This window comes from Hippoglossus hippoglossus, chromosome 11, assembly GCF_009819705.1.
Source record: "Hippoglossus hippoglossus isolate fHipHip1 chromosome 11, fHipHip1.pri, whole genome shotgun sequence".
Lineage (NCBI taxonomy): Eukaryota > Metazoa > Chordata > Actinopteri > Pleuronectiformes > Pleuronectidae > Hippoglossus > Hippoglossus hippoglossus.
In genome coordinates this window covers 16,820,706-16,845,135 of record NC_047161.1, presented here as the reverse complement: position 1 = coordinate 16,845,135, position 24,430 = coordinate 16,820,706, and the positions used below count along the sequence as shown (strand labels likewise).

Here is a 24,430-nt window from a genome sequence, read left to right as displayed (position 1 = left end):
GGGCTCTGAGGTATTTTTAATCGAGAAAAATTAGAGAAAACAGACGTGTAATAAAAGTGTGTGCACTCGAACCAATTATTATCCAGAGAAGTTACAGGGAAATCAGACCAATTTTCAGAGCACAGCTGAGTAAAATGAAATGTTTCGCAAAAAAAAAACAATCTGTCAACCACAATCATGAAATCACAAAAGTAAATGACATGAGACGTGTTCTTAGGACAGAAATATAATAATAGGAAATTACATTTTCTTGTGGTTTTGGAATAAACAAGAGAAGACTTTTATGCCAGACGGCAAAGTGCCATAACATTGTTTCCTAATCCTCTGCGTGCCCCCAAACACAGATGAGGAAATCACAATTGATGGCCCTCCCTTCAGTAGCCTGGGAATTGGCTGCAATCATTACTGTCAGTGTAGCATTTGTTCCAATGCCTTCAGGATGAGAGACTTAATACGAGTCTAATTGTATTAGTGGAGTAAAGAGACGATCAGGCGCATGGGTTTTGTCTTCGTGTACGTTAAACTCTTGCCAGGCAACGCACACACTTGGACTTTTGTCACGTTCACAGAAACACAAACAGGCACAAGCACGCACATACACACACAAGCACCTACACACACAAGCACATATACATGCAAAGCTGTTGGTCGATTGCCCTGCACGAGTGAGGAGAGATTTGAGGTCAGACAGGGTAGACAAGTCTCATCGGAGTGTTTGAGCTGCTGTGATACTGTAATTTAAATCACCACACACACACACACACATGCACACGCACACAAACAAGCCTGCGAGGAAGCAAACACTTTGACGGCTAATTAGACGTCTAGTAAATGGTAGCAAACTAACAGGTACAAGTTTGTTCCTCTTATTTTTTTCTATTGTGTATTAACAGTGTCTAGTCAGCACGTATCAGTAGTATCATATGAATTAACATGTGAACACAGCAAAAAAATGTACATGCAATATGAATCAAAAATATGAACCAAAAATACCACAAATTAATGATTAATATACCAAATAATACATTAGATACATGAACTGAATCCATCATTCTGGATACATATCATACCATTGAATTGTTTACATGATGACCTTTACATTCAATGACTTTTTACACATTGCTCAACACATTTTGGAAAGAGTCAGACCTTGTGACAGAGTGCGGCCTTGTGAAAGCTGCTTGGGCAGCACACAAACTTCTGTAGACTTCAGTATGCTCAGGAGTTCAGCTACTACAGGTTTACTTGGTCGGATTTGACCAGTAACTTATTGTGGCTACTGTTATAAACTGAAATTACTTTTTCGGTGATAAAACATGTAGCATTGCCCCTTGAGGCCACAGTGGCCACTGTTCATCAAAATGCACAGAAGTTTCCATTTAGCACAAACATTGGACCCAATTCAGAGAAAACCCACAAAAAAGAAAATGGAAATATATGCACCTTTCCATCCGACAGTCAGACCTGGCACACATGGCACTCTCCCACCCTCAAAGAATATGCGTTACGGATAATGGTTGGATGGATGATGCCTTTCAGTGATGAGTCATAGCATGTTCCACCTGACCATGTTCTTACAGGCACACAGCCAAAAGGGACCACCCTGAAGGACAGTCTATTATTTGATGTTATTTTCTTTCTTTTCCGTTCATTTTAACTGCTGTCCTGAGGTTTTTGTATTTCTGAGTTTCTTTTATTGTATTTATGAATAGTCTCTTTTGCTGTATTAAGTGTCGGAGGTTCACCACCCTGGTTTTAGGGGATTTAACATCTTAAAAACAGTTTTAAATGTTCATATGATCCATTAAATTAATAGTTTTGGCTAAATATATTTGCCTTCTGTTGGGGATTTACATGAAAAATCACTCTCATATCTAGCCTGGTTCTTTTCAGATTGTGTTTTCCTTGGACAAGTTAACTCTTTCCCTCTGTTTCTCTATGCTAAGTGGTCGGGGTGCTGATACAGCCACATATCAATCTTCTCTTTTAATTCTCTGCCAGAAAGCAAATTGGCATATTTCCCTTTAAAATGATCTTTCTTAATTATAGTCTATTGTTTATCTCATGGAAATCCCACTTAAGGTGCATTAAGGACAATGTTATTAATGGGCAAATTGGTGGATTTTTAAGGTAAAAGACTTTCTTAGTAACGGTTCTGGGACAAAGTTGCATCACTGGATTCATGTCTTGTCAGGCAGGTTGAGCCGAAATGAAGATTAGGAGATCTGGACACACGCACACACACACACACACACACACACACACACACACACACACACACACACACACACACACACACACACACACACACACACACACACATGCCGCACTGTTGAATTGACACACAAACACACAGATGGTCAGATAAACCCATAAATGTGATCAGTGGGTTAGCACTTGACGTCACTAGGGGTGCGCTCAGGATTATTTAATGTTTTGCAAATGCAATGCAGCAGCTCTTGCTGAGTTGCATAACATCTCGTGTCAAGGGGACTGTGTGACACGACACTGTGACAGGGCTCATTTTGATTTCATTACAAGAGGCAGAAAGTCGTTGAGTGAATGGACAAAGTCATGCTGTCATTTTTTGTATAAAACTGCTATATGTTACTTTTCCAATGTTTACTTGGTGAAAACATATGTTTCAACTGTAAATCTTGTTCTGGTTTCATAATTCCTCATTTCTAATTCCTTATATTTGTCATCTGTGGCCCGCTGCAGTTTGCTGACCACCTGCTTTCCGTTCGCATGCGTCCCCAGAGTTCATTTTCCTGTCTTTCTAATTGTTGCTGACCTCCTGTTTCTTATCTCTGACTGACAGGTGTGAAAAGTGGACTGGCCAGAGCTGTAGTTGCTGCTGTCGTCAAGGAAACCGAGAGTCCTGTCCTGTTACCATGGGTAAACAGAACAGCAAGCTACGGCCAGAGATGCTGCAGGACCTCCGGGAGAATACCGAGTTCTCCGACCACGAGTTGCAGGAGTGGTACAAGGTACGTAAACAAGACTCAGACCCGGTACGCAGAGTCTGGACATTTTTGGGAGAGCACTAAATTATAACTCTGGACCTATTACTACAAGCCATAAAAAGAAACTAATTTTGAAAAGAACTTTGATATATTACTTTATTATTTCTTTGACGGTGTTAGTTTTTAACTACTTTGCACTTTGAATACAAAATATATGATTATGATATGATAATGATATTATAGATAAAATGAAATGAAAAGTACAACTTAACTAGCTTTACCGAAATTAATCTTAGGTCAAAAAGGAATGATGCCACATGAATGTGAGCTCTGTTTTCTCTTTCTTTTAGCTCTGTGTTGTTCTCCATCTCTTTAGCTGCTACATGCTACATTATGTTCAGCAGCTAATCGCTGACAATTTTTTTTTCCTGAAAGCAACTGTCAGCCGCTGCTGGAAGTTTGATGAGAGCGGTTAGAGGCAACCAAAACAAATAAAGGTATAAACCATAAAAACAAAACAAGGAGGTAAAACAGTTTTTTTTTAAAAGCTGAGGGGAAGTGCAGGGTTAATTCGCACTGGGTTTCCCACATTAATGCAGCTCTAAGATCTGAATACTGTGCTGTTGGTGAGACTTAAGAAGGTATGTTAACGTGTGTCTGTTAACTTTGAGTCCAAATGTCAACTGTAAACTGGTGTTGTGACAAGTTAACACCTGTCAGAGGTGATTTAACACCTTAGTCAAGGGCAAATATCACTTTGGTCACACTTGTCAACACAGATAAATACTTAATAACAACTGAACACACTGTTTGTTATAAAGCCCACACCAAACAATATCCTTAAAATGATGTTTTTGAGAAATAAACATAGCACAGTGGCCCTAAATGAATCTGTGGGCGCCTCCCTTCCTCAATAAAGTCATGTTCGTGAGTAATTACTAAATACGACAGCTGCCTTCAATGTGACATTTTCCTCCGTCCTGGCCTGAGCTCCACCCGCTCCCAGTCTGTTAATCCACTGGGGAGACTGAATTAGATCTTGGCATGATAAAGTGCCACAGTGAACTGAGCGATGTTTGTGCACAGATGTGTGTTTGTGTAATAGCTATATGGCTTCATGCACGGATTAGACCTATGGAACATCTGTGTGAGCGGTCCGGAATCAGGGCAGCACATGTCAAACCGTCACCTCCCTGATCCGTGCCTTAAGCCTCATTGACCCGGGGTCTCTTCACACCGACTGCGGATGCTGATGATGATTGTCCGTATTAAGGTTACTGCATAAGACCAAAGAAGGCCCGGAAAACAAGTTTAATGTCAGTCTCAAGGTTGTGGCAGTGAAAACACTATCACAGTACCCAAAGGCAGATTCCATCACCACCGAGGTCACATTGTTATAATGGACTGGGACTCCAGTTTGGGAGTTCAAGTTAGTGACTGTAATATAATTGAGTAGAATAGAATTTTCAATGGACTGCATATTAAGGCAGTAGCCATGACAGCTCCCCAAAAGTGAAACCCAATCTTCTTAAATGCCCCCTGGGGGCTGGACGCAGAACAGCTCATAAATCTATGTTTTCTCTTTTTTCCATTACGTTTGGTTTTAATTAGTTATTTGATGCTATAAAAATGAGATAAAACGGCATGATTGACAGTGGAGATCGACTCACGATTGGTCGAGTTCGTATAACGGCAGGATCTCGCTACTGTGGTTCCATCCCCCGATCGCTACTGCTCAGACTCTGGCTTCAAATATGGAGGATGGCCTTGTTCGTTGCCAAGATAATTGGGTTTCATTTCTGGATAGAGACAGGTCGTCCATCTTACAGTCTATCCAGAGTTGGGTTAGTTTTTGGTGTCAAGGTTGAATGCTGCTCATGAACAGTGCTAACTTCCTGTTTTGTGCTCGAGCTGGAGCCCACGCAGCAGCTATCACATTCGCTCACCTCAAAAGGTCAGAGCACGGCAATATCCTTCAATATGCCCTGCAAGGATGACAGCTTTTTCGATTTTAGGTGGCTTTACATGTGTAAGCCTGTTAACATCCGTATTGCCCATCACCTTTCTCAAGCTTGCAGCAAAGGCTTCTGCTTAAGACATCTGAAGTTACCCGAGAACCGCCTGCTCTAAACAGATTAACAGCTCCTAGATGCTGGAGATGTCATATAAACTGTATAATATATTTTGCAGGATGTTAGGGTGCCTGGGGTCCCTGAGAATTCATCCAGCTTGTCTTTTGGGGGGATTTATTCGCAATTAATCTGAGCTTTGAGTCAGAAAGCCTCCCTACAAGTTGTAAAGCTCTCTTGCTGAATATCTGGCAATGACATTTTCTTATGAGAAGCCATATTAGCTTTTCACCCTCACTTGAGAGAATATTTAATATGATGATCAAAAAGTAAGTCATGCCTTCAGATCTGGACAATGACAATCACCTTTCTGCTTCTATCTTAACAGCCTTTGTAACAAAAAAAGAAAAGAGGCGGACAGAACAGAGATGGAGACTGACACTGACCTTTTCTTCTCAGGCACAATGGTGCTTTATCGAATGTGACCCCATGAAAAAGGGGTAGAACTGCCTTCAACTATCCTAAGACCAGGCTCCTTTTGAAAAATCACTTCTTCAATATGTCCAGAATAGAGCATTGCATGAATGTACCAATTACTGGTCAAAGTTTTGTGACAGAAATTTGATTGCCCCAACTGCCCCTGAAAAGACTCTATCTGCTGGTTACAATAGGAGTGCCTGCTGATGTAAAAATTGTGTTATAGAGATGTTTTGTACTGCAGCATTAAGGGACTTATTTTTATCCATGTCCTGCGTCATTTTGTCTATTTCCCTTCCGGCAGGGTTTCTTGAAGGACTGCCCCAGCGGAACCCTGAATGTTGAGGAGTTCAAGAAGATTTATGCCAATTTCTTCCCCTACGGTGACGCCTCCAAGTTCGCTGAGCACGTCTTCCGAACCTTTGACACCAACAATGATGGGACGATAGACTTCCGGGAGTTCATCATCGCGCTGAGCGTGACGTCACGGGGCAAGTTGGAGCAGAAGCTGAAATGGGCCTTCAGCATGTACGACCTGGACGGAAACGGGTACATCAGCCGCGACGAGATGCTGGAGATTGTACAGGTGAGCAAGGGACACATGGGTAATGTAGTCTGGTTGGGGGCAAAGGAAGAGTTGAGGCATTTAGACTATGAAAAAGCATGTATGTTATTTTTTATTTTTGAAAAGTCTGTGCTTCTACAAAATATTCTGCTTTCGAGGGCCAGAGGAAAGGATTTTGAAAACAGCTGCAGACATTTTATTTGGCCACTTCATGGACTCACAAGGGACAGAATGGTCCAACTCTTTGCTACAGAGGCTGATATGTCCTGACTTTTAGTCCCTAGTTTTTGGTCAAACACCAAAACACTGGATCTCACACTTCCCTTAACACAACCACAGCATAAACCTGATGATGGCACCAGGAAAAGCCATGCGTAAGTGTCCTCTGGTAAGACACTGGACCCCAAATAGCCCCTGATGGCTGTGCCGTGTAGAGAAAGCTGCACGTACAGTAAATGCACTGCATGAATGTGGGTGAATGGTAAAACTGTACTGTAAAGCTCTTTGAGTGGTCATCAAGACAAGACAAGTGATATTTTAAAAAAATACAGACCATTTAAAATTCATATTGTCAGCCAGATCCCTGAGTCTTCGAAACTACACGTGTCCCAACCACATATTAGATTTCCTTTAAAATCAAGATAAAATGCACAATCAAAGGGATCGAATATTCGTGACATGTGGTTTGTGAGCAACAGTGTCATAAATCTCAAACCTAACTTTGCATTCCATTAACACTTGGTGCAGTTTAGCTGGTCACTTTCTTTACTGAAGCATTTCCAACATACCTTCAAATTTCCCAGAATCCCACTACGGTACATTTCATTCGAACCAGCCAATCATATGTCGACCTGGACAGAAATAGAGTGCTTACTTATACGTTCAGTGCTCACCTAAATTATGCAAGTTAATACATTTGTTTAAGTATGCGGGTCAATGACGTATAAGGATTTTCAACAGGCCAATTTTAAAATACCAAAAAAAAGAATATCTATTATAATTATTCAAACATTAGGAATGTTGTGTACACATAAAATCATATTAAAACTTCAAATTATTTGATTTTAGTGTTTTTTCATCTAGATGAATTGGCCGTGGCCTTAAAAAATGTCATGTGGTGCGACCGTAATTTATCTTAAAATTAATTAATTTCCTTAATATGCTTACATTTTTTTTTACAATTTCTCAATAATATAAAGTCATTAGTAACAAAGTAGTTGCATTTCTTTAGAGTTTTTGTAAATAATGATCTCATATTTTTGTTCTATAATGTCACCGTCCCCTTATTAAATGTAGTTAACAGACTTATTTTTCCGGTAAAGTGCATAAAATTGATAAAAATGTTTAAAAAATACCATTCATTTAAGCATACTGTATCAGTGATTAATATTTCAGCCACAGAAATTTTATATTTTACTTTAAATTTAATACAGGTCTTGGTATTATTGGTCGCACCACATGATGAGTGGTCGCTCCAAATGATATGAAAACCTCCTATCATTTAAAAAGATCAATAAACAATAAATTCCATACAAAAATTTGACTTAAACCAGATTTTCTTAAAATTTCATAGAATTTTCATGAACACAAACATTTCCTAAACATTTGTTTTTAATAAAAATCTCATCAACAACATTTAAGTGCAGCACACATTGTTGTGAACAAACATTTCATTAAACTGGCTGCTCCTGTGCTACATCTACATCAACCAGAACTGGTGGGATGTTCTCCATAGATGGCGGCGTAAGGTCGAACACAGCGTTTGCCATATTTGTACTTTCTCTGTAAGCTCTGGATGCAGCCCTCCAGTTCTCTCTCTGATTCTTTTTCTCTCTCTCTGTCAACTCACTTGACTTGGCATATGGAATCTCTCCCTGCTGTTTATTTCTCTCGTAGCTGAAAAAGATATGTAATGTCATGCCATAAATCAATAAGTTATTTTGGACTAATGATAGATGAACATTTTAATGCAAATATGCATTGCGTCCAGTAATGAAAAACACATAAGAGCAATATGTACTTCATGTTGCTTTATTTGTAGTTTTCATTTTTACAATGTTTTAACATACCTTTCTCTTCTCTGAGCAAGGTTCTCCGCTCTTGCTACAGGGTCAGAATTAACACGCTGCATATGGCGAGCGTTTTTTATTTTGCTTGGAAGTGGCATCTGGTCAAATAAATTTAAACAGTTATAAATAAATAAACACATAAATAAATAATAAATTACTAATAAAATCATAATAACCGAGATAAAATTACATGTTACATTTTTGGGGTGGTATTTATTCATGATATTGTACAAAGATTTAACATAAACCGTTGTTTTTGAAATGTTAGAAAAAAATACTCTAATTGCATAGAAATATTTTCCAAACAATACAAAAATAATACTTTATGTATATAAATCATTAATTGAATTTAAAAAAGCCCCAAAACTCCCAATCTAGGACATATATCTATCATGTAAAACACTCTGCAAGGGTCGCACCACATTTGGTCGCACCACATGATATTTTTCAGTCAATATTTACAGCCACAGAATTGGCCACCTAAAGAAAACAAACTAGGTCAGCACAAAAGGTCACTATGACATTTATAATCAAAATATATATTTTTAGAAATAACTTAGAATTCATCGTTTTTTTGAGGTCATACCACATGATATCCAAATGTGGCAACTACATACCAGCTGTGAAAAAGGTTATTTTTTTCCAAATTTGAGAGAGAGCTACAAACCTGTTGCTGCTTCCATGGGTCCTTGGCAAAATGGTTTATGATGCAACTTCCTGTCTTTGAATGGATTTCAACATCAAAGTCCCAAATTGGTCCTTTCTTGATGGACATGATATTTCATAAAATGGACATCATCGGACAAAGTTTGTTTGTATACTATGATGGGAATATAAATGCAAATGCTTTGCAATTTTGTACAGGATTACAAAAGACTTTGGAAATCATGCCAAATATGGCAGAAAATAAATTTGAATAGATTTTGAGTAATTTCAAAGAAGTTTTCACAACAGCAGTCATGGCCGGACGGTTGCACCACATGATATTTTGACACTTTCAAAAACAGAAACATTTAAATAACTAATGGTTTTTGGAAATTTAAAGTGTGTACATATACGGGACAGGTACTACATATATATGGTATTTCTTTAAGTATTTAAACCTTTTTTTAAACAGAAGAAAATGCAGTCGGACAGAAAATATAGGCGTCACGTCAATGACCCATGCATGGTTTATACTTAATGTGCTGATTGCAATACTGTTGCTGTGAAGACTGTTAAGTACAGTGCTGCATTAGGGCTGAAATATTGAGACTCATATGTGGGGATATTGGATGGAAGATCTTGCTGTGTGCTGTGTGTGTGTGTGTGTGTGTGTGTGTGTGTGTGTGTGTGTGTGTGTGTGTGTGTGTGTGTGTGTGTGTGTGTGTGTGTGGGTGCGCTTGTGCACCTCAGAGTGCTCATGGATTAGTGAGTTAAATTTAACAGGAGTTTATCCCTGAGTGTGCAGAATACTGGGATTATCCTCAAGCTCATTAAGGTTACGCACCCCGTGGATGAGAGAGGAGGGGCCCATTGTGTCACTGCACACCGGCAGAGACGGACAGATCGTCATTGTGGAGGGAGTCAAATTTGTTTGTCTTCGCCATCCTAATCAAAAGAAACGTCCAACCAAAAAAACGAAATCTTTTCTTGATTTGTAGATTTTTGAAAAGTTGTGGTAATCTGGCATAGCAACCTGTTCCTGTCGATAGAAAACGGTGGACGGAGCAGGAAATGTTTGCCACATAAATAATGGAGAAAATCATTGTCCAGCCGCAAACAAATTAGTTTAGCACGTTGACATCAGCGACGGCCCTTATCACCAAACGCTCTCTTGACATGTTTGCCGATGTCTTCTACGTGTATGACACCTCCTTTTCATCCTGAGATATTTTCTGTTTTCCCCACATGGGCTCGCTCGGACATTATCCAGAGTTTTAACCAGGGGGCTGGCATGAAACACTCTGGAGAATGTCCACAGCAACTGATTCTGACCTTTGCGTTCTCACATACAGCCCCTCCGGGTAATTACTGGAGATTATCTGGAGTCCAGTGCGTGTCTGAAAGCAGCTTTGAAGTCAAACGATAAAAGAGAATAAAGACAGAAATTGTGAGTCGGCCTCATTGTCCTCTTACGATACACTTTTGATATTTTTCAACGTATGAACTCTCATTATGTTCTCCAAGAGATTAAAAAGAAACTCACTGAAAAGCACAAAGGGCTTAAACTACCTTCCCTCCTGACGGCTGTGCTGTGACACCGATCCACCGTCACTTTTACACCCTATATTTCCGATGCAAGTGATTTATTGGGCACGTAAGATGACTGTAGCCCCGTGCCTGAGGCCAGCCGATCGTCACAGCCTCTCCGTGCTCACTTGCAGAGGTTCATTTAATGCTATCGGGGGACGGGAGGCGCTCGTGTATCAGTCGACAGATAAAGATGAATCAGATCAATACAGTAAGCTCTGCGTGTATACCCCCACCCACCACCACCACCCACCCCTGTTGGCACACACACACAGCCTCTGCCACTGTGGTACGATGCTGTGGTTCTGCAGGCGTGCAGACCCCGTGTGGGTATTTGTGGAAAAGCTGCCCAGGGTGCACCTCTGAGCATCTGGGGTAACAAATGTCAGTGTATCAGCATCTCAAAAGCTGCCGTGACTTTATTTTTCAGTTCAGTCTTGTTTTATTTCTCTCCCGCTGAGCCTCCGTAATGGGTCCCTGCTGGCCTGAATTCACTTAGCTTTTCTTTTCTCTCGCCCCCACCCACTGTGTCTCTCTCTTCTTTCCTCTCTCGCTCTCTCGCCTGCTCCGCCGCCCCGTCTCTCAGGCCATCTACAAGATGGTGTCATCTGTGATGAAGATGCCAGAGGATGAATCCACGCCCGAGAAGAGGACGGATAAGATCTTCAGACAAATGGACCTCAATAATGATGGTGAGTGGAGGAAATGGCAACATGGAGCGATGAATATGCTGCAGAGAGAGAGAGATCGGAGGACAGGAGTGATGAGCAGCAGACAAATGAAACAGATGAAGAGCAGCAGAGACAATTTGAAATGTGCTCAAACGAATAAGATTTAGAAAGGCACTCAGTAGAGTACATACCTCCGCCAAGGCCTAACTCTCCCCTTATGAAACAGCATTTCAATTCACCAGATCCAGATTTCTATTTGTATCGGCACCAGATCAAGATCCATGAATTCTGAGAAATCTGCCAAGATGATGAGAAACATCTTACAATGTTAAAGAAAATGAAAAGAAATCCTGCATTAACTGGATCTGCAAAAAATGTAATAGGTTCCTCAAAGGGTCATGTCTTACCCCTCCCTCCAAAACAAATGGAATGGAGACTGTTTCTGTAGTTTTTGCGTAACCCTGCTAACAAACAAACAAACAAACGCTGATGAAAACATAAGCTCCGTGACAGAGGTAATAATTCTGCTTATTTTACTATTTTTCCCTCCTTATCATACAGAACATTTGGCCCATCCCCCTATCCCAAGATACTGCTTTACACCAAACAAAAAAATACAACATACAGTATATCCTCTGGTGATTTACATACAAAAAAGCAAAAGGAAACTAAAGTTCTACCAAAAACTCTCTGTTAAAAACTGTCTCATCTCTCAGGCTTTCTCCAAGTAACGGGCTAATTTAAATCTTTCATATGCAAACTAACCAACATAGTTTTCATCCCCTGTCCATACTTGCAAAATAATTTATATTGTTATTAGGAATATTTACATCTTCTATACGAGCTGACGTCACTGTGAAGCTTTGAACAAGATGCGAATGTCAGAATTGCCACATGTTTTAATGTTGTGGATGATCAGTGTTTATCCTTCAGGTCACTATTGAACCTGCTAAACCACCAAGAACATTGATATTGAAAATTCCTGTGTCTGTCAATGAATATTCCGAGATGAGTCTGTGTAGTTCAGATGTTGTCGTTTGACACCATGCTGACTTATTCTGATAGTCATTTTCATTTTCTGCTTTCAAGGGAAAGATGTGGTGCCGGACTCTGAGTGAATAATGTCTGTTTTTCTTGTCTTGTCTCTGTGGTCCGTCCTGCAGGCAAACTGTCCCTGGAGGAGTTTATCAAAGGTGCCAAAAGCGACCCCTCCATCGTGCGGCTACTCCAGTGCGACCCCAGCTCGGCCTCCCAGTTCTGAACTCCCGCCCTGGCTGCGCCCTCCCCCCACCCCCTCCCTTTCCTCCTCACTTCCTCTCTGTTGCTACTGAACCAGTCACAAAAAAAAATCAATGCATGATGGTTCTCATCTCTCATATCAACTTATATTTTTTTATGTTGTTGTGTGCAAGGATAGAGGAGGAATTTTAAAGAGGATAAGGAAAGTCATCACTGTCGTTTTACTTTAATTTTTATATTTGGGGAAGATTCTATGTCTCTCTCTCTCTCTCTCTCTCTCTCTCGTTTCCTCCTCCACAACACGTGTATATCATGTACATACTGTATGTCTATGTATATCATAAGATGAAGTACATTTGTCTTCACACTCCGGCATTGAAAGGCAGTATTATGTAGCGTAGCTTCCTGGTCTGATCTGAATGGGTTGTAGGGAGTTCAAGGTGGGTGGGTGGGGTTATTGGGATTTTACTGCTATATGATGTTTCGCTGAGAAAAAGAAGGCCTAAGATCCCATTAGGTTTTTATTAAATATCTACTGGCTTATTATTGATTTTTAAATTTCAAATGTTTTTGTTTTTCATCTGTACATATGATTTTTCTCCATGTTGTTTTATTTATTCATTTATATTCTTATCATCGTGCTTTTACTTTGATAAGTTGTTAAAGATGTTGCAGTTTACAGTGACAGAAGGAGAACATGTCCGCTGAGGTCGAACTCTTTGGGATTTTGGTGGTTGTGGGAGATTACGCAAATCTTGTGAAATAAGATAAAGTCCCATGATGCATTTGATCAACGACACCAGTAGCACATATCGTTTGAGCCGCCATGTCTTTGTAAAAGTGTGGCCGCGCATTTAGGTCCGAATGTGTGTGTGTGCATGTGAATTTTGCGCGGTATGCTTGAAGCTAACTTTTACAGTATTACCATGTCGTGCTGTTTCCTAATCTGTAAGTATTTTAAAGTTCTTTATCGACGAGCAGTAAACTTGAAGAGTCCCAATCCGTCACTACACTGCATGTTCCTGCGATCTAGACGACGACAAGAATACACGAAACCAGTTCAGGCACAGTGGTATCCTTTTGTAGCTCTGCAGCGTCCTCAGCAGCGTACCAGACGTACCAGACTGACTATTTGTCTCGCTCCGGGACAAACCCTGACCCCCCCAACCCCCTCCTCTCTCTTTCCCTTTTCCTCTGACAGACTGGAAAGTTCACTAAGGGCTCGTTCATCACTCTCTAGTTGAATGCTTTTATAACCTGGATCAGTGCGCTCACGCAGCGGTAACATAGAGGGACAGGTGTCATGAGACGGGAGCGAGCTCACGTACTGGCTCTGGTTTGGATTTTTTAGGGTTTTATCCGACTTGTGCAGTAGTAACCTGACAGAAACCAGTGGCTGTGTTTATACAAGCACTAATCGACATCTTTAAAATATAATATGATATTCTCACATTTTTATTTTACATAAGCTGTAAGTGACCTAATTCAGGGGCTGCGTCCTTCGGAGGAGGCAGTCTATGTAGACCACCAAGGCCACACCAAGAGGAGACGGTCTTGTCTACAGAGGCTTTCTGTGATCGGCGTCACCAGCGTTTGCGAACTAACAGAGCTGAAGTTTGACATGCCAAGAAAGTGCCCCTTGTTTTTTTCACACATGCACCTTTAGCTGCTCAGTTGAGTTGAAGCATCATACTCAAGCATTGTGTGTCTCGTCACTTTCTGGTGCCCTTACCTCTCGGAAAAGAAGGTTCTTCACTAAAGCTCAATGAATCCTGGGATAGGCGCGATGTAACCCCCCTTGGAGCGATCGTTTCTCTGGGATGGAAGGATGCAATTGGAGGACGCCTTCAAAATGGGACAGTATAGTCTTCAAATGCAGCCTCCGGGGGATGCAGCTCCTAAATGGAGACACAGAGAAAGTGAAGAGCTCGGAGACACGGCATCAAATCAGTCTCTCTGATTGAATAAAGTATTTTCAACTGTGTGAGATTAGAGTTTTAAAACAAAGCCTCGACTGAACAAAACATGTCTCACAATCCAACACCTCCATCCTAAATACTGTGCACATGTAAACAGAGCCACTGGTTGCAGCGATGCCAGCACCTCTCTCATGTTTAAGTCATGTAAGGCCCACGTTGCCGGATCTCTGTTGCCACCTTCTGTTTTTGGAAATAAAACACACTATAAATTCTGTCGTGACACATGTAACCATTGGCCAAACTGGGAAAAAAAACACAGATTGGAGCAAAAATACTATTTTCAATGGATCATGTTTCTTAGCCAGATATGATCCACAACAAAAGCACCAGTGGATGCTTTATATTGTTTGGATATTTAATATTGTTATGATAATGGCATTTCTTTATTCTTGACGGACACGGATACTATATGTGTATTTGTGGTACAAACATTGGACTTTTTTTACTTTAACTTTAATTTATCAAGTATAGTTACTTTTTTAGATTAGGGAATTTACACACAAACATAGGATTAGTTTAATATTATCTATTGCTTTAGATCAAAGTACTGAAAAGTTGTAAAAGTAGTAGCAGTTAAAAATAGTTCCAACTTTACTAACAACATAAAAGAACTGCTTATTAATGCATCAATAATAATGATCCAATAATGTGAAATTATAACACTGACTAGGTATTTTGCGTAATGAGTAGCTTTTGTCCTGAAACTTTTAAGTAGGCTAAGGTTTTAGCACCGATATTTCAGTATAGTAATCTATAACAAAATGGTCTGAATACTTCTTCCAACAGTGCTAATTAACATTCTTTAATTTGACCATGAATATTCCCTCGCTTCAGAGAAAACTGGACAAGTTCTCAGTTTTCATTTCTTAATTTTATTCTTCTGATTTTAGGAAATCCTTTTCAAAGTGGACACTGAAATGTTCCATTAAAACCCAGACTAATGAAATAATGTTATCTGTGTGAGAAGCTTCATAAAGCAGGATGGGCTTCAGTTCACACATTGTGGAAAATGTGCAGAGTGAAACTGCTCATTACACTTGGATGATTTCTCTGTCTGCCGTCGGAGAGAAAGGAAATAACCTTTTTGTTCACTGGTCAGAAACGATGCTCGGTCAAAACAGATTCAATTATGGGGAAAAAAGTCCATTATCAGCCTGATTGGGATTTAGTTTTTGTGTTACTACCTCACACACTGGAATGTGTGTAGTGGTGGCCCGAGTGAACAACTACTACAGAGCCTGAGAGCTGTGCTGGTGCAGCCACATCCACATGACATGACACTGATCCAAGGTTAACTTGAACCAAAAGTTTGCACGGGAGCTTCCCGAACCAGCCGCACCTCTGCTTTGGGGGGGAATCCTATAGTGTCACTGCCTTCTGCTGGTAGGATAAGGAACAACAGTTGCTGCCCCAACACCAACCTATCACAGCTCTGCCCTTTTTCTATTCTCACTGCCTCTGACAAACTGGTATCTTGTGTTGGATAAATATGGCCCCTCTCCTCCTTTCTACCTTCCCTGACCCCTCTTTCCCCCCCTTCCCTTTTTTTCGGTTGCATGAAAACCTCACGTGAGGATGTCATGTTTGTTCCGTTGGACCTGAAATCGAAATAAATATGTGTTTCAAAGCTGCACGTGTGGACTGCTTCCTCATTTTCTTCTGTCTGGGCTGACAGCTGTAAAGTGCCAGCATGCATTTGCACACTTTTCGAGGCTGGAACATACGTCTGTCATGCCGTGGGTTTTTTCGCAATATCCTGTCAGTTGGTGTCCATGCATGTCTGAGCGTAACCAGTCATACCTGTCAGGTCACTGTACCTGCTGCCATTGCCACATATTAGAATGACTTTTTTCCCCCCACTAACAAAAGGTCAGGTACAAAACAAACAGAAGAGCTTCATTATTTTTGAATAAAAACTTTATTTACTCAGGCAATAAATACAAAATCTTGCAGTGCTAGTTTCTCATTAAACTGTTTTTTTGTTGACCGCAGAAAACTCTACGCACCCAAACATACACACTTTTCTTAAAGGTTGAAGGCATGCCCACAAACATAGTGTATTCTGTGTTGGACATTTCCCCGGCCTCCATGTTCCATATTAATCTTCACATTAAAGCAATAATTCAACTTCAGGTCAAGTTAATTATATCCTAACGACAGAGAAAAGGTCAATTCCCAAAGTGTTGAAATATTTCTTCACCGTAAAAGCAACAATTGGCACCTTGTCCTGACTTTAGAGGATTTGTCTCCTCTTTCTATCCTGTTATGAATAATTTGGCCAACATAAGCACAACACGTAAAGAGCACACATACGCACGCATGCACACGCACACACACACACACACAGTGCAAAGATCCTCTGAGCTGCAGACATTTCATGCATCAGATTCACGATGGTCCGGTGCACTGCTAAATAAAAAACACCCTCAGTCAGAGTCTGTAGCTTTGAGGAGGAAAACAGTGTATGCGATTGGACGCTGCAGTGCATAGACGCACAGCCCTTCTTCTTCATGAAGCTCCCACCTGTCAAATGTGGCTAAATCCAGAAGCTGGACCTTTCCATTGTGCCCCGCTCCAGCAGCTGGTGTTGCCCCGGTGCCGCTTGCTGGCTGCCAGCCCTCGTTTCCGGCCGCTCTCTGTCTGACCTTTCCCTGTGCGGCTGGCGAAGGGGCTGCCTCTCCGATGGAGGAAGACTCTGGTACAGACGGGGAGGATGCTGAAGAGTGGGGGGAGGTCTGTGCTGCTGTCTCGAGGGAGCAGGGTTCGGCTTTGGAGGTTGGCTATAGCCTCTTCTAGGAGGTTCGGTATAGTGCGATGGAGGTTCACTGGAGCTGCTTGGTGATTCTGTGTAGCGAGAGGGAGCAGCTTCTGCCTCCATCGGCCTCACCACATTGATCTTCACAAAAAAAAAAACAGAAAATATAATACAGTTTTGAAATAAGGCTAATTTAAAACTAACATATACACCGGGATTCAGCCGCACAATGGGTCTCACCGCTCTGCCATAGTCTTTTGGTTTCTTCTTGTTCCGGCAGCAGGGCAGGCCCAGGAAGGAGGCGCAGACGGCCAAGCACTGGGCAGAAAACACCATCTGGGTGATACAAGTCACGATCAGAGGCAACCAAAGGATCAGAGTGGTGCTCTGGGGAGGGATGAAGGAGCGGAGTTAGCAGCGACCACCAGCTGGACCATACAGAGAACAATTTGAGGCAAGGGCTCCCAGCAGCATAGATGAGGACACAGCTCGGGTAATGAGGTGACAGAGAATGTTATTTCTCTCAAATGGCTGTAGAGCCCTCTGCAACAAACACGGCAGCGAACCGTGGGAATTTGAGTTCGCACAGGAGAGTGTGGTGAATAAATGATACGCAGCGCAGAGTGTAGCAGAGTAAAAAGCGCTCCGAGGGAATTCGAAGAAAGAGAGCTGCCTTTTGTGCGGCGTGCTCTCTAGCAGGCTACAAAGAGAGTGTAGTGTTGTGAGCTTTCTTTGGAATCCATGATGAAATATGCAGGAAGCAACAAAAAAAAACAACCTTGCACACCTATCATTCACTATCAGAGCCAGAAGCCTGAGACACTTTCAGGTGATATAATGTGAGACAGTGCTCATTCTGAGTTGGGACTTACTGTCAGAAGAATTTGGTTTATTGTGACTTTGGTCTTATTTTGGTGCTGATTTTCAAAGTAAAATGAAAAGTTCATAATTTAATTATACCTCACATCAGATGAAACCATTACCTCCTTGGCAGAGGGAACACATATGGGTTTATAACACACACTAATGTAGTTGCACACAGCTATACGGACAATTTTAACTAACATCAAGTTAGATATGGTACCATTTTATCTGTATCTACAGTGGGACCGCCATTAACCTCTTGCGCCATAGGTCACTTAACATATAAATTGTAGATTACAAGTCGTGCTAAAATGCCAAAGTGGTGCTGATGTGTGGAAACAGCTGTGTGGCTGAGCAGACCTGGCAGTTGGTCTCAGGACCACTGGAGCACGACAGAGTCTGAAGTGGACCGACAGGGTCAGGTCAGCATTTCTGCCACCAGCCCGTGGGCTGCAGAGTGTGGCTGACTGAGCGACAGAAAGACAAGTCACTTCAACTGCCTCCTTCTCTCACACCCTATGTACACACACACATGAACGCACAAGGGATTGAGCCTATGTGACCGCTCTGTTGCATCTATGTGACACCAGTCAGCTCTTCAAAGAGCCAGTTGATGAGAAGAAAGCCGCTGTGATCTCAGCGACTGTAGTACAACCTAATGCACTCACGTAGATACGCGTGGGGTCAAAAGGACACTCGTTGGTGATGCTGGAGTAGCCGATGGCATCGGGGAAGCGGCAGTGAGTCAGGAGGCTCCGCCCTCCATGAATGATGGCCCTCACCACGGACACGAGGAGTCCGACGGCTGAAGCCGCCGCCATGACGGCTGCCAACAAACTGACTGTGAAGAGTGACCACGTCTGTGGGAGACATATTGGGAAAGAAAACCTTGATCACTGACTGTATGACGGGGGAATCTGCAGCTGTTAAATGATTGAAGTACAATAATGAATTAAGCATATTAATACAAACAGAGCAAATACCGCAGATTTAAGGTATCTGCTACAACATGATGAAAGATTTATATTTAAGGATAATCTATTATACATGGAATCAAAGGAAAAACAAACAAAATAAATGTCAGAAAACAACATGAATATATTTTGTGAAGATGTCAATGTGGAAAACCCCAAAAGACCAATTTAATAAAAACAAAATGCACCAATAGGGCTTTAAAATGTTGTGTACGTGTCTGTGTGTGTGAAAACAGCAGCAAATAGTGTTGAACCAGGAAACTTCTCATCTGGTTTGTTTGAAATTTTAAAATATTAAACAGGTCACCAAACAGGCCTGAGGACTGGATGTCATCAGACAAATAATCCATCCAGGTCGATATCAAGAGTTAATGCCTGGTTTAAATGGGACATGTAGGTCAGAATTTCAACCCTAACCCTTCTCTTGTGATTTTCCCGGCTTCATGGAAGTGCAATTGTGTAGATAAGTGAAGTCTCACTTTTAAACACCATGATAAATCTCTTTTGAAAACACCCATGTAGGATCCATGCATTTGTGCTAAATAACATCTATGGAATGCAACAGAGAGAATGCCTTGTGACCTTTTTTATGCAAAACATTACAAAGTTACAATTTATGTGAAACCAATAATTTTTCTAAAGGATTTATGCTTTTTGTTGGTGTCCAAAAATGTACTATTTGTTTCAGGAATATTTTTCTAACGAAAATAGAAGAAACGTGCCAGAAATTCTCAGGTTCCAGCTTCTGTTTATACGAGTCATCTGAAAAAGACGCATTTTTTTCACCTATTTTTGACACATAAATCATTTGAATTAACGATGAGCAGATTAAAGACAGGGTTAGTAATAATGGAAATGCTAACTTCTGGCAATCGTCTCTGCGGCTGAAGATTCCGGTCGTGCACAGTTTGGTTAGGGACAGTCATTTCATTTTGTCCAAATGAAATGATTGGTTGTGTTTATTACAGTCCTGTGAGGGCACAGACACAGGAGGAATTTGTTTATGGCTATCAGGACTGGAAAAGTGTTTCAGAAACAAATCACTTAAGCACTTTAGCTGATAATTAAAAGGTTCAGTGTGTAAGATTATCTAATGGTGATGTTGCAGTTGTGAACCAGGCTGCTCATCTACTTTTTAATTCTCAGCACTACAATAAGTGCAAAGCTAAAATCTATAATAATAATTTAGTGCTCTGCTATTTTATGAAATAATTTGGACTTGAAGAAAGTAAACTATGATTGTGACCCCGCTTTACATCTTCAGCAGGTGCCAATGGGCTTGCAGCTGCCACAGCCAGGATAGGGACATCTAGAAATATTGACAGACTGACTCCCCCTCTGTTGTTTTAGTCTTTTAAGGGATTGATTGATAGAGCATGATGGCAGCTTGACCAAACTCAAATATTTGAAGTAATAATGTAAAGCTATTAGTGATGCACAAGATTTATAGACAAATAAAAGTTCTGGCTAGAGAAACCAACTCTTCAATAAGTTCACAGAAGGTGTGACGAGGGCACAGGAAGTCTCCAGACCTCTCTGTGAAGATGACTGAGCAGTTCAATAGAAACCTGATAGGAACAATAAGAAATAACAGAAACGTTCCGGGAGATTAGAGACCGTAGCAGCTCCGGCACAATGCGATAAAGTACAGCAGTATTAACAGAATTAGGGAGTGTTGAGATTAAGCTTCATTCTCGCCACATGATGCATGGAAAAAAAAAAAAGATAACAAAACAGAGGAGGAAGTAACCTGCTGCTCGTCAGCCCTGCCCAACCCACTTCAGTTTCTCTCAGCGACAAAAGGGAGACTGGGAGTGGTTTGATCGTGGCAGGTTTGCCCGGGCTTACTCATTCTGCCTCGTCAGTCCCGTCCGAGCAAGCAGACAGCTGACTGAATAAACAGGGAGGAGAGGCCGCTCTGCATGACTGGAGGGAGGGAGCGGGCGAGGGGGGGGTGGAGAAACAGAGACTGTTCCGGCACTGCAGAGCTGGAATAGTCAGACAGAGAGAAACGCTGGAAATCAAGTGTGAAAAAGTGAAAAAGCAGGAAAACAGAGAGAATACAAGTGTATGTGAGGAGTAGGTAGAACAAATAGTATTAGTCAGAGCGTCATCTGGCAAAGTAGGGAGGGGGTTTCCGGGAAATAAGAAGAATCGTTTTTTAAATCACTTTTTGATAACTTTAAATTTAGAATACGTGATACTAACCAGGCCTCTACTCTTCTTGTTCTTAGACAGGACGATAGCCAGGATGCCAACAATGATTCCCTGCAGACACAAGACAGATGTTCAGTTTGCAGCTGCTACGTCTATAACAATAAAGGGAGGACAGAGATCAGGCAAAAAACATCTAAGGTTTTTGAAACTCTAAGATCTCACATGGTACACTTCTCATCTGGTCTCCATACAGGAGAGGCAGCAACACAAGTCAGCATCACAGCTGTGTGTGTCATTGCACGAGTTTCAAATATGTGTTTAAGCACCACTGTGTGTCTGTGTGTGTGTGTGTGTGTGTTTTGAAAGTTGTTTTTGTCAGACCTGACAAAGTCTTCATGAATCGACCTTTTACTTTGACAAGCAGGTCAGATTTGTGAGTTGTGTCAAAGTGTTTTTCATTCTTTGCTCATAAAGTTTAAAACTACAACCTTCACTCAGGAGCAAAAACCATCCTAAACTTAAAAGAAATAATAATTCAAGATTTATCACGGTAATTATCAATATTGACTGATTTGAAATTGTTTATCTTGATAAATGTTTTGGCCATATTGCCCAGCTCTAATATAGGCATTCAAATTCAAGGGCAATCAGGGAGCAGATACCTTGGCCAGGCCACTGTTTTGCCATTTTACAGCTCCAAACTGTAATGTCTTCTTCCTTGTGTCATTCCCTACCCCTCCAACAAATATAATAGAACTCAGTTATGTAGTTTTTCAGTAATACTGCTAACTAACGAACTAACTAACTCTGATGAAAGCATAATCCCTCTTTGGGGGGTGCAAATAGACGAGGGATGTGGCATTACAAGTAACCCTGATTATAAGAAGGATCCAGCGATCTGCTTGAGTGAGATTCTAAATGATTTTTAGATTAAACACTGCCCTACTTGGTTTTTAAGGAGCCACATGGAGTTTATTTAACACACAGGCTGATGCTACTTTTAACAAATGTATTTTCCCCAACAGCTAAAGAGAGGCTTTTATGGCATTAAGCCAAAATAGCTCTTTGTTTTAATATTGATTTCTTTTTCTTTTTCTACAGCACTTAATGATCATTTCTAGTTCTTGTGGTGTTTACTCAGTGGGCAGCCACAGACATGGTGGACAGCTCAGTGCGAGGCGTCCCATCTCCAAGGACTCACCACCAGGCCGGAGGTGAGAGCCACCACGTTGGAGATGGCGTACTCCATGGCCCCGGCCTGCTTGTGGAGGCTGACGTGTCGGAGCACCACGCCGTGCACCAGCGCTCCCAGCAGGAAGTTCACGTGACCGATGAGGACCATGCACAGACCCATCTTCATCAGGGCCTTCGGTTCCTCCGGCCTGGAACAACACAATCCTGATGAGGGAGGGGAGGAGGGAGGAGGAGGAGGTTAGTGCTGCAGGAGGTAAAGCAATAGAGAGTTGCAGTTCATGTTCACCATGTGGTATGGATCAGAGACACAGAAGTCAAAGCCACTGCAGAGATGTCACCTGCATTAATGATTAGCTGCTGAGCACATAACTACAGAACAAGCTGTGACACACTGGAACTGCCACCAAACTACACTACATGAAAAATCAAACTGTCTTTGCCACTTCTAAAACTACCCGAAATTAAAATCGTACCAAATATTCAAGAGACACTTTCTGTTTGTGTCAAAGTATGTTGAGGAGCAAAAAGGATAAGGTTAAATTTCACTTTTCCTTTTCTAAACGTGCACACGAGATCAGCCGAGACATTTCAAAGACAAAATCTGCTGTCGAACTAAAGTTTTACAGACACATAGAAACCTGGCGTAAAATCTGTCACGTGAAAAACAACAAACTTGTGTCTGTAGCTGTGACATCGGTGAACTGCAGCATTACATAAAGAATCTGAGCTGTTTGTTGAATGTGGTTGTACAACAGGGAAAGTTGCTGTTACAAAGAGGAAAGTTAAAAGATAGACACCAGTGAGAGTAATAAGTAAACATGTGATACAACTGCAACGAGATATAAGAATATATAAATGAAATTGAAATAATATAAGAGCGTAAACTGAAGATTCAAAGTGAAACATATTGCACAGGAGCCATTGAATTGTCCTGACAAAAGTATTGCAAAGTTAAAAGGAGTTCATATACATATATACATGCAAGTGCGTGCGTGTGTGTGTCACGTCCCTGTATGCATTGGGACAACCCACGTGCACAGGTGACAATTAGCAGTTCACATTAACACTGCTCAGCCTCGCACACTTTCAACATGTAGGCCAAAGGCTGAGAACACACCCAGAGGATCAATGTGAAACATCAGGATATTAAGTAAATAATGACTTTGATACACGTTTTCACAACTACTCACCTCCACAAACACACACACATTTAAATTCACATCGATTACCTGCAGCGGCCATATCTGTGTCAGCTCACCATCCGATTAAAGTGATCAGAGAGTTGACTTCACTCAGAGAGATCTGCTCCTCTCTCCAAACATTGTGACACAACAGGAAACACACACAACAACACCTCTGCTTTCACAATAAAACCTCGTATGATCTCCCAGCCTGTCGTGTGGCAATGTCGATTTATCAGAAAGATAAATAAAGATTAATAACCCATCCTCAACAAATCAAGACATATAGTTTTTATATGACGGTTTGATATATAAGTGAGTAGTGTATGATACTATATTTGTTTGAACACATACATTCAAGAGTTGCAAATTAAAGTTTAGGAAACAATAGTCAATCGCAACCGTTTTAAATCTCACTGTATATATTTTTTCTTACAACAGCTCCAGTGGTAAATATTCATCTTTACCGGGTGGAGCGTCTAATGCTTTTATTTTGAAAAGTTGCCAATCACCCATCGTTGATTAAATTTCGAAAACCTTGATGACGTGCTGGGTTTGTTTGTGTGATAGAAAAAAATACGGAAAGAATTCATACAATGATATACTGGAAAACATCTAAAAGAATTTACGTATAAAGGTGTTTCTTGTCATTACTATTATTATTATTATTATTATTATTAGTAGTAGTAGTAGTAGTAGTATTAGTAGTAGTAGTAGTCGTAAAAAGTGACGTGTATTGGTTAACACCTGGATCAAAACCTGGGGAAACATGACAGATGTGTTTTTTAAACATCTGATGCACTGATCATACATTTTGCACAATTGACATATTTACTGAAACATTACAATAGGCAACATATACATTAAGCTATAATGTGATTTCAGAGGTAGCCAGCTATTCCAATCTCACCTAACTTACTATAAAGTTACTAATCACAGGATCTATAGTTAATTCATACTGTTGTAATTCAACATGGTGAGAAATCACAAAAGAACTCAACAATGTAAATGGGATCATTGAATGGATCGTGTTTGCTG

The 24,430-nt window shown here is 41.0% G+C and overlaps 2 protein-coding genes across 3 annotated transcripts in view; one reads left to right on the top strand and one right to left on the bottom strand.

The window, feature by feature from the left end:
- Positions 1–15,898, top strand: part of LOC117770215 (hippocalcin-like protein 1) — a 39,763-nt gene extending 23,865 nt beyond the window's left edge. Inside the window, exons 2-5 of the mRNA XM_034599373.1 lie at positions 2,822–2,990; positions 5,817–6,098; positions 10,965–11,070; positions 12,213–15,898. Of these exons, the coding sequence (XP_034455264.1) occupies positions 2,895–2,990; positions 5,817–6,098; positions 10,965–11,070; positions 12,213–12,310 (582 nt within the window). The 5' untranslated portion in view covers positions 2,822–2,894 and the 3' untranslated portion in view covers positions 12,311–15,898. The remainder of the gene's footprint in view (positions 1–2,821; positions 2,991–5,816; positions 6,099–10,964; positions 11,071–12,212) is intronic.
- Positions 15,899–16,172: 274 nt separating this feature from the next.
- On the bottom strand, positions 16,173–23,565 carry tmem54b (transmembrane protein 54b). 2 transcript variants are annotated; one of them, XM_034599368.1, is made up of 6 exons: positions 23,441–23,565; positions 22,219–22,415; positions 21,069–21,128; positions 18,555–18,746; positions 17,263–17,409; positions 16,173–17,163 (listed from the first exon to the last, which is right to left on the bottom strand). In XM_034599368.1, the coding sequence occupies exons 1-6, from the start codon at positions 23,451–23,453 to the stop codon at positions 16,804–16,806; spliced, it is 969 nt and encodes a 322-aa protein (XP_034455259.1). In that variant the 5' UTR covers positions 23,454–23,565; the 3' UTR covers positions 16,173–16,803. The 2 variants fall into 2 exon arrangements, with proteins under 2 accessions (XP_034455259.1, XP_034455260.1); XM_034599369.1 differs by lacking the exon at positions 18,555–18,746.
- Positions 23,566–24,430: the final 865 nt, after the last annotated feature.